General features: G+C 40.3%; 1 protein-coding gene across 2 annotated transcripts in view; it reads left to right on the forward strand.

The window, feature by feature from the left end:
* kcnk4b (potassium channel, subfamily K, member 4b) overlaps window positions 1–2574 on the forward strand; it is an 18321-nt gene extending 15747 nt beyond the window's left edge. For both annotated transcript variants that reach the window (XM_084075187.1, XM_084075188.1), the window contains exons 7-8: window positions 442–584; window positions 1037–2574. In XM_084075187.1, coding sequence (XP_083931313.1) covers window positions 442–584; window positions 1037–1681 — 788 coding nt within the window. In that variant the 3' untranslated portion in view covers window positions 1682–2574. The remainder of the gene's footprint in view (window positions 1–441; window positions 585–1036) is intronic.
* Window positions 2575–11627: the final 9053 nt, after the last annotated feature.

An 11627-nucleotide genomic window follows, 5' to 3' on the forward strand; every position in this document is an offset into this window, starting at 1 on the left:
CATCTTACTGCCTCCTAATTGATTCCTTCTTTGTATAAGGGAGAGGTTTTCTTGCATTTAAACTGCTTATTTATCTAATGGACAGATACAAACTTGCTAATAGAAGGCTATGGATTACTCTTAGCTGTGTCTCCTAATAATGTTGACATTTCTATTTGCCATAGCAAAATGAATTTGTCTACTTCACTCATCGCCAATAAATTCACAAGTCAAATGTAATGCACCAAAGTTCATTTAGCTCGACACTAATTTCATTTACCTCCTGAATTATTAACTATTACTCTTCTAGTAAAGGATGAATAATTAATCAGATCATCTGGGAGGCCTGTTAGGCCCTCTAGTAGCTACGATCTATCTACTTTAGTGTCCAGGGGAGTTACAGGACTGCATTGGCTATCTTAGCTCACAGCTATACACTTATGCCTGTGTGTCTTCTCTAAGGTGACTCTGGGATCGAAGGGAGTGAACACTGGTATAAGCCTTTGGTTTGGTTCTGGGTCCTGCTGGGCCTGGCCTACTTTGTTTCGATATTAGCCATGATCGGAAAGTGGCTTCGGGTTCTGTCGAAGAAGACCAGAGCTGAGGTACAGTACCCTCTCCTCTCCTCTACTCTCCTCTCCTCTCCTCTCCTCTCCTCTCCTCTCCTCTCCTCTCCTCTCCTTGTAACTACTCCATAATCCATTAAGACCGGGAACGCATCTTTGTCATTTTAGATTTTTTGGGCTATTAAAAAATAGCAGATCTACAAGCTCGTAGCACGGCACTCGCTTGTAGATCTGCTATTTTTGGAAAATCTTGAAGATTTGTGCAAATCTGTGAATATATATATTTTTCAGGCGAACATTTGTAAATCAAATCTTTGCTTCTGGGGGTCCCTGGAACAAAATGTTTTGAGATGGGGGTCCACGGCCAAATACATATCCTTTTGGGGGTCCTTGACATGAAAAGGTTTGATGATATAGCAACATATAGGTTTTTCAAAAAAAGATGTTTAGAAGACATTTTGTAGTCTCTTATATTCCTCTCTCTATTCTAGATGGAGGCGCTGAGTGCCCATGCTAAGAACATCCAGAACTTGTCCGTGGATTTCCGCATACCAGGGAAACTTGACGACCCCTTCAAGCGGCATCGGAAAAAGCGGCGCCACGGCCACAAACACGACTCGGCCAACGGGGCCAACGGCGTCCCTGGTGAGAAGGACCCAGACCAATCCAGCCAATCAGAGTCTGAATCCGGTTCCGGGTCCGGTTCCTCTTCCTCCAATGAATCTGAATCCGGCTCACAGGGGTCCCAGGTCACCCAGTCGGAGCACATGCCTGAGGCTAAAACCGTGGAGGCCTTGAAGGAGGAGGAGAAGGAGGAGGAAGAGGAGGAGGAGGAGGAGGCCCGCCCGGATCCTCTGTTCTCTCAGCCTCTGGACTTCTTTGGGGAGAACCTGGCCTTCATTGACGAGTCTTCCGATGCGCTGAGCGGAAAGCTGCACTTGGATCCTCTCCTGGACACGGCACAGCAACCCAGCCTGACGCCTTCCCGTCCCAGCCGTCCCACCAGGAGACGCCAAAGGAGACCCATCCCACAGAAGAACCTGAAAGCTAACCACGCCAAACACCACCACACACACCCGGAGAGGAAGCCCAACGGGGACGTGCTGCACTCTCCGAGTTCCCCAATCAAGCCTTAAGAGTTTTTTTTGTTTTGATGTGTTGAGATTAGCTCCACTGGCTGCACAAATATCCCCTTAAATGTTATGAGATATGCTCAAAATGTGTCTTATTATTATAAGTGGCCTATTTCTGTTGTTCACCATGCCTACTAACAGACATTTAAATAGAAAACATGGGTATACGTGTTTTTTGATACTCCAAGCATGAGTGTGTATGCCTGAATCACAGATGCTGACCTTTTTTTTTTTTTTATGTTGTTAGCCATAATATTACATATTACCTTGGTGTTAGTGCCCTCTACTGGGAAGATATGTAACTGCATCATTCCTGTCCTTCAAGCCGATACAGTATAGGACTCAAACACGGGCTATTGGCATTGAGCCAAGCCATACAGTGTGATAGATTCAACTATGACACATCAAACAAAAAAAACATTTTCCTTTTTTGTTACAAACCTGCCATAGCAGTCTGGAGCTGAGACTGCCGAAGCTTTGATCAAAGACAGGTGATGCTGAATCCTGCCACAATCATATAAAGGTCTTGCATGGACTATCTAATCTGTTTGAGTATGACAAGAGCTTCTCAAAAGGTTCCCAACTTTCTGTTGACCATGAGGTCTGGTCATTTGATTGGGGAACATTAGTGCTGTCAGAGAACATTTCAAGATGTTTATTCGTTATGGTCTCATATACTGTTTACGGTTTTTCATGTTACACCTCTTGGCTCAGACCCACTGGTTGAAAAAGACTGCATTAGAGTTTCATTCTGAAATGAAATAAAAGGGTGAAAAGGGCTCCTACCCCTGGGAAATGTTTGCTAGCATGTGTAGATCTAATCCTACATCAGAACTCACAAACACAATGATGTCAGTTCCAGATTCATACAAACGATGCTTTTGCACTTGGCATACAGAAACCCTTGCACTTAAAGGACAACTTTGTTTTTTTACAACCAAGGTTTATATTTTAGCTTGTAATTAAAGTAAATAAATGATGAGTGTAATTTTTTCTTCATTTACTGCTTTCTATAGTTTTAGCATTTTTTGCGCTATTTTTTACAGCATTCTGTCCGGTGGCTAAATATGCCTTTTTTACACAATAAAAAAGGTCCGGCTGTCTGAGATGGCCAGATGTGAGTTATTGGGGGCTAGAAGAGCTGCTGTAAATAATAGTAAAGAAAACGCTGGGTTAATGTGTTAAAAAAATACGTATTTAGCCACCGGACAGAATGCCCCCGCCCACTGTGAAAACACTGTAAAAAAGATCGTGAAAATTGCTAAAACTATAGAAAGCAGTAAATTTAAAATTTTTAACACTCATCTTTTATTTACTTTAATTACAATCTAAAACATAAACATTGGTTGTAAAAAAACAAAGTTGTCCTTTAATATATAAAACGTTTAACCACTTGAACCCCTTTTCGGGGGCATTCGCAAAAATACATCATACGACAAAGTATATAGGGCAGGGTCTTCAACAGGGGGTCCTCAGAGCTACTATAGGGGGTCCGCCAAATCTTTGTGTGAAAGGATTTTTTTTTTTTTTTTTACATACATACACTTGAACCCTAAAATTCCTTTTCTGAGGGGAACATGAGCCGAAAATAGCAGATCTACAAGCTCTCAACGCCTCGCGCTGCGAGGCGTTGAGAGCTTGTAGATCGTCTATTTTTGGCAAAGAGGCTATGGGTGTAGAGGGAAAAAAGAGCAGACAATGTAAAATAAAAAAACTTTAATCTGAAACACTATTTTATACAATATAGAGTAGGGGGTCCCTGCTTCATCTCTCTCTCAGCTAGGGGGTCCGTGGCCTGAAAACGTTGAAGACCCCTGATATAGGGCTTAAAGGTGCAGTAAGTGATAGTTTTTGTTTTTGGTTAAAACAAAAACCTTTTTAGTTAAAAGGTTAAAGCTCTATATTGTGATAGCAATCATTGCGTTCACAGTAACAGAGGTCTCCCCATCCTTCCGAGTTCCAGTTCCAAATGTTTTGTTTCATTCACTTATTTAACTGTATCCTCCATGGGTTCTCTCTCCTGATAAATTGGTACTATGAGCTGGAGAGACAGGTAGACCCCTGTTATTGAACAAATACCCTATAATTACTACCAACATATAGAGCTATATACTAATATACTATAACTAATTTGAACAAATATATAAGTTATGCCCCCTTTCAGTGGTTAACTCAGAGTACAGTGGTTAACCTAGTTAACTCAGGACCGGGTCCATTTGGTTACACTGTAAAATCCACTGTAAAATCCATACTGCTTTTACAGTGTAGACTGTAGATTAAGTAAGTAATATCTGAGTGCTGGTGGCCACTGCACTGGGATGAACTGCGATATTAACTCATAATTATAATTATCTTATAATTATTATGATTCTTTTTATCCTGCCTGGTTCATTTCAGGTGGCAAATGTTTATAGAGTATTTAGCATTTTGGAATGAAATCCATCATATTGATATATTGACATTTTCTTGAACAACTTCAGCTTTAATGTTTTCAAATAAGAATGTATTAATCATATTGCCTATATGAAATAAAAAAATGGAAATGAAAATGTCAATTTACATATGTTATAAGTTTATATATACACGTGTCCAGGTATCTAGGCTACAGTAAGCTATTGCTATTGCAGAATTGTAATTGTAATTAGCTATACCTGTATATTAGTTATAACATAATTTTAACTAATGGCCTCAATTGACAGTTGTGGGGTCTGAGAACTGATGTATCAAGCAAAGTTGTCCTTCAATAGAGACCAAGCCTACATAATAGAGATGTGATCATTTTACTTACAGGCCAGTATATGACCTAGAACCAGAAGTACCAGCCAGGAGTCCCCAAGGACGGGACGTGTGCAAGGAACACAAACTGCTTAGATGCAATGGTAATAGACAATAGTAATATATCTGAGCAGGCTGAGCAGCCTTCGAGGAGACGAGGACACACATTTGGCAGGCGGTACAGTTTGTCACGAGTTACTTTGTTGCTATTTCATCAACATGCCACTAGAGGACGCTCTAGCATTCATACTGTAAAACCATTAGTGGACAAGTAATGTAAATGTATATGATTAACCTAAGGCAGATTCTACAAATGTCTTCTAAATCCTAACAGTTTTCTGAAACAGTTATATTGCTATAATATCAGTGGTTCTCAAACTTTTTCACGTCATTTGTATTTGGCCGCGGACCCCCATCTCAAAATATTTTGTTCCAGGGACCCCCAGAAGCAAAGGTTTGAGTTACAAATGTTCACTTTAAAAAATATATATATTCAAAGATTTACAAACATTTTCATGATTTTTGAAAAACTGCAACAAGCTCATAGCTCAGAGCTTGTATATCTGCTATTTTTCAATAGCAAAAATATAAAATAATGGTTAAAGTGGTTAAAATCTAAACTGACAGATGCCTTTTCCGGTCTTAATGGGTTAAACATACCAGTATATTGTAGGCCTAGTTTGAAGATTTTTTTTAGATGACATAGAGTAGACCAACACACATTAACATTTCTTAGAAAGACTCCATCATAATGCTGTACTGTTTCTTATACAGTCTACAACAAGTTGAGGAGAGGCATTCTATTTGAATAGTGAATCATTAAGAATGACATTTAGAAGTACACACCTAGTCTCTCTCTGTGTGTGTGTGTGTGTGTGTGTGTGTGTGTGTGTGTGTGTGTGTGTGTGTGTGTGTGTGTGTGTGTGTGTGTGTGTGTGTGTGTGTGTGTGTGTGTGTGTGTGTGTGTGTGGGGGGTGTGGGGGTGTGTGTCTGTCTGTCTGTCTGTCTGTGTGTGTGTGTGTGTGTGTGTGTGTGTGTGTGTGTGTGCGTGCGTGCGTGCGTGCGTGCGTGCGTGCGTGCCTGCGTGCGTGCGTGCGTGTGTGTGTGTGTGTGTGTGTGTGTGTGCATGCATCCATATGCTCAGAATACATAGTCATTTCCTATAGATTTTTTTCATCACTTTTTTCTTTTATGTCTTCAGTGATAGGTTGCATTGCATAGGCTACAGCAGCCGTTCTCAACTGACTGTCTTTAGTTTACACATACATACCCAGGTGGGCCTTGAGTTACAAAAGGTCGAGAACCCTGGGCTACAGTATGCTATCACATGCACAAACAATTGCTCTTACATGTTTGCATTTCAGCTGTTACACCTGTTTCAGGTCACAGGCCACCAAAAGCACTCTATGGCCTCCAGCATATTGTTAGTACCGATTAAAACCGGACAAATGCCACCCTAACATATGTTGGTACTCATCTTCTTGTAGCTTCCCATGGTATTTAGTCAACTGGCATACACGACGTCTCGTTCACATTGTTCTATATGCTTTTGGTAAGCAAGCAAGTTGAGCTGCGCCTTTGGAAATTGTCCTTTGTTTGTCTTTCTCTCTGGTGCGGCAGTCAAGGCAAAAAGTCACCAAAAAGCAGGGAGGGACTCTCACACAGAATAAAGGAGATCAGAAGAGTGGCCTGGATTGCAGGTAAAATACCTCATATAAGAATCCAGGGCTGACCAGAGTAGCCTATATGAAGTACTTTATCAGCAATCCAGTCCACTAGACATTTGAGATTCTAGTCTAGACACTCAAATTTGCTCAAACCACTAGAAATTTGAGAACCACTGCACTAGCAGTGGTTCTCCTTTTCAGGCCGTGACCCCCCAAAATAATCATATATGAACTGGGGACCCCCCCCCACCTTGATAAGCACTTGGAATGTAGGAGTTGGGCCATTCAATTTTGTTTGACTATAGGTTCCAAAGATAAAATCTGTGAAAATAGCAGATTTACAAGCTCACAGAGCCTTGCGAGAGCTTATAGAGCGTCTATTTGCAGTCTTTTTCTTTTCTTTTTTTCAGGTATTAAAAAGGTCTTAAAATCCCTTAAATTGTCACTTCACTGTCATCTGGGGACCAGTGTTGCCAGATTCTGTGAGAGAAACAAGCAACCAGGTCTAGGAAAACCAGCCCAAAAGAAGCGACTATGGGCCACCACATGAGTACTTTAACATGTACATCAGCTATTTGAAAATAGCAGATCTACAAGTTCACAACGCGTCGCTGGGGACCCCTCCAAAATCATGTGGTGATCCCAACCCACAGGTTGAGAACCACTGCTCTTGTGACTGATTTCTGTGTGCGAGTCCCTCCCTGCTTTTTGTGATTCTGCTTCATTTATATAGTGTACGTGGACTTGTGCACTCTGCACAAATGGAGGCCCACCACATCCCTGTTTATGATTTATTCACATCTACTGTAGTCTCACAGATTCAGCATAAATGAACAGCTTGCACTGTGTGTTGAATTTGATAGACTACATTATATTCATTCATACATTCACCAATGATAGATAATACCATAAAGTACTCATTATACAGGATGGCCCGTTTCACAATTACATTATTGGATTGTAATTAATTCATGTGCTCATCACATTGATGTTGCAGCTGATAAAGCTGAGTCTGATTTAATTACGTGCTGCTGGGTAGCTTAACGTAACAATAAATCATTTATCTGTTAATGTATGTCTTGTGTTAATAATCTACATCTAAGAAACTAAAGCTGTCAAATAATTGTAGTGGAGTTAGAAGTACAAGAGAAGTAGGCTAGTGGAGTAGAAGTATAAAGTTAAAGTATCTAAAAATGGAAATACCCAAGTAAAGAGTACGATCATTACTTCAACTCACTGCACATGTTTTGTTCACTCCTTTGCTCATTCAGAGATCCAGTGCAGATATCCAGCAGCTCAGTATTTGTGTATCTTTATTCTTATTGTCTATGACTAGACAATGTTTTGCACCCTGTCCGTCGGTCCGTCCGTCCGTGTGTGTGTGTGTGTGTGTGTGTGTGTGTGTGTGTGTGTGTGTGTGTGTGTGTGTGTCCGTGTGTGTGTTCATCTGTGAACAGCTAATCTCCGGCACTGTTGGCTTGATCGCAGCGAAACTGTGCACACACACTCCCTGGATGCCAGAGCAGAACCTCTGCCCCACATTTTTCACATGAGCCTGTTATAGTGCCACCAGGAGGCAGATTTTTGCTAAACCAATTTTTTGACACTACTTCTACAGATTTTGTCCAAACATCACGCAAATCAGTACACAGTATCTCATTTTTTAATATTAATATTAATCCTTCAGATTTTATCCAAATTTAACGAAAATTAGTACACATGATCTCTATAGTCATGTGATCAAGATTCAAGGCGGATCTGTTTGATTTTTCATATTCCATCCTGATTGGCTAAGATTGTCATCTAAAGTTTGCAGGAGTGACCCATTTTGAACAAAATGCTGCAAATCATGAACCGATTGTGGTGAAACTTTGCACGCAAATTCACACTAATTTGAGGAACAATGCCACATGCCACCCTTTTAACATTGCTCTATTATAGCGCCACCAGGAGGACGATTTTTGTACAAACAAAAAGGATATTACTCCTATAAATGTTGTCCAAACATCACGCAAATCGGTACACATTATCTATAGTCAAGTGATCAGGATGGATCTGTCCAATTTTACATATTCCATCCTGATTAGCGCATTCCGAACATTGCTGGCCTACCTGACCTGGCGGAGACCTGTGCTCCCAGAAGCACTTTTTCTAGTTTAACTTCATTTTTTTTCTTGGCTCTATATAACTTACCTGACATCTCCTGTCGTTCATGACACCACAATTTCCCTCAGGGCATCAATGAAGTTGCATTTTATCTTATCCTATAATAAAATGTTGATATATCAACTATGAAACGTTGATATAAAAGATTATAAAAAGAGTTTAAACACAAAACATCAGTTAACACAATACAGCTACTGTGTAGTGGGATGATAATGCGGACAGCAGAGCAGCCCTGCTGAGTTGCAGTGCTTCCGCAGGGACACAGCGCTGAATGACCTTGCTTCAAGGTCGCAATGACACTGCCGTCAGTTTCTCCTCTCTCGTGCGCGCGCCATGCACGGACATTCTGTCACGCCCGAGCCTTCACATATAGGATCACTGCAACACGTGCAGACCTCTATTATGTCGTTTTACACAATGGGAGGTATATAGGCCTACGCCTGAAGGTATAACATTATAGTCTTGATATGCTGGGCTATTATAGACTATAGGCTGAGTTGGATAATAAAATAATATTATGAAGTGCTTTGCATTGTTATTACAATCATTCATTCACTCACTCGCTCATTCATTCACAAATCATGTATATTTACAACTGAACCCATGCTTATTATTACACGCAGTGGTGGAAAGTATACTAAGTACATTTACTCAAGTAGCCTACTGTACTTATCTTAAGTACAATTTTGAGGTATTTGTACTTTACTTGAGTATTTCCAATTTCCAGTACTTTTACTTGTACTCCACTACATCTCAGAGGCATTTTTTTGTACTTTTACTCCACTACAATTATTTGAAATATTTAGTTGTATACCTTGTAGATTTTGATTATTATTACAAAACACACAACCACTTCAGCCCTACATTTCGGCCATTTGAAAATAGCAAGCTCACAATGTGTAGCATATCTGCTATTTTCAAAATATTTTCATACATTTGAAAACTTGAAATGGGACATTCTACATAATGAATACTTTTACTTCTGGTACTTTAAGTACATTTTGATGCCAATATGTTTGTACTTTTACTCAAGTAGGCTACATTTTGAATTGTGGACTTTTACTTGTAACGGGGATGTCTACATTGCAGAGTAGTATGGGATACTTTTACGTTAAAAGTAAATAATGTGAGTATAGGCTACTTTTTCTACCACTGATTACACGGAACTCTTGCGTGACAACTTTGCGCGCGCGCACGCACACACACACACACACACACACACACACACACACACACACACACACACACACACACACACACACACACACACACACACACACACACACACACACACACACACACACACACACACACACACGTGCGCGCACAGTGATACCACTCTTCCTCTATACCCGCACCAGCTGTTATGGTCAAGTTACCAGCGGATACGACATAGGGAGGGAGATCCTATTTCAAAGAGGATAAAAGTAAAGCAGACAACGTGGACAATTATTGCATTAGTTCCCCTGTATAACTCCAGATTGTATATATACAAGCTATAAATAAATAAACAAAAACAACATGTGACAAATATGAGTTCTCTCCAGTAGGCTACGGTTTGATGTACTTTTTGACAGGGCTTTATTATGTAATCTTGTTGCTACTCAAAACATACAGTTCTTTTCCCCCATATTCCTCCCCTTCTCGTCTCATTGCAGTGATCCACTCTGATCCAGTGTTGCCATGTCCGCTTATTATAAGCAACTTTTCTTATTCTGTAAAGTTGCTTGTAAGTATTCGGGGTTGCGTTTTTTGGGGGCTTGTTTCCAGAGTGTAGTTGCTTATTTGGGCTCGTTTCCTAATGTTGTTTAAATCAGTGGTTCTCAACATTTTCATGTCAAGGACCCCCTATTATATGTAAGCCTATTTGTATTTGTCCACATGTTCGTCAAGATTTTTTTGAAAATAGCAGATCTACAAGCTCACAAGTGTCGCATTGTGAGCTTGTAGATCGGCTATTTTCAAATAGCCGATGTATTTAGGTTTAAAGTGCTCACGTGGCCTGTACAGTAGGCTATTAGTCGCTGCTTTTGGCTTGTTTTCATAGGCATGGTTGCTTATTTCTCTCACATAATTTGGCAACACGCTCCTTGGCCCAAATCCAAAAAGAGAGTGCTCGTCGTCGCTGAGACGCGAGCAGGCGCCCTCGTGCGCGGCGTGCGTGTGGCCCGTAGAGTGGAATGAGCCGGGTCAGTGTCACAAGACCGACTTGACTGCGCGTCGGTCGCTACCAAACATTTTCCATGCTATCTAAAGAGATGTGTGATTTATTTCACTGTGTGTGTATGTGTGCGTGCGTGCGTGCGTGCGCGCGTACACAGGCATACTACACTCTTCTCTCGCCCTGGCTCTGCTGCCCAGTAAAGCACATAAACGTTGTCGAAATTTAGATTAGATCGACAAATCGTATCTATAAAAATATTGTATTTTTATTTTTTTGTTATCAATTGTTTTTATTCATCATATTATTGTATATGATATATATATTGTATATATTGTATATCAATACTATTATGTAGTATACATAGATACATCATGAATAAAAAATGAATAAACAAAAACAAGATTGATATACAAAAAAATATATTTTACATTACATTCCATATATATTTATGGAATAGTTATAGGCATATCTTGCACAACGCAACTCAACTCTGCTCAGATTGCACCCAATAGAATCACAGAACCTAAACGTGTTGAGGGTTTCTTCTGCAGCATCATGCGTCATCATCATCATCATCATCGTCGTCGTGAGTTTAATGTATAGTCGTATATTTAGGATTATACAGGGGGGACCGGGACTGGGTCATATTCTCTTTGTTGTACAGGCCCCGTGCCCAGTGTTGCCATGTCCGCTTATTATAAGCGACTTTGGGCTTATTTTTCTGTAAAGTTGCTTGTAAATATTGGTAGTTTTTTTGTTTTACCTTGTTTCTAATGTCGCTTATTTGGTCATGTTTTATTTAAACCAGTGGTTCTCAAATATTTTCATGTCAAGGACCCCCAAATGAATATGTATTTGTTTGTCTCCAACTAACCCCCATCTGAAAAAAAATCAAAAGATATTTTTCACTTTTTCTCCAAGTTTTTTTTCTTTCAATATAGCAGATTGACAAGCTTCTTGAAAATAGCAGCTCTACATGCTCACAAGGCGTCGTTGATGATTTATAGATTTGGGCCTATTTTCATGGACCTGGTTGCTTATTTCTCTCGCAGAATCTGGCAACGCCAGCCCCGTGCCTCCTCCTAGTATGACGCTGAATGAAGCAGCGCTCGGACGTAACGGAGAAACATCGACGCAAGTGGGAAGAGGGAGGGGAGAGAGACATGGGATAGAAGAG

Source organism: Gymnoscopelus microlampas, assembly GCF_963454915.1.
Source record: "Gymnoscopelus microlampas genome assembly, chromosome: 12".
NCBI lineage: Eukaryota > Metazoa > Chordata > Actinopteri > Myctophiformes > Myctophidae > Gymnoscopelus > Gymnoscopelus microlampas.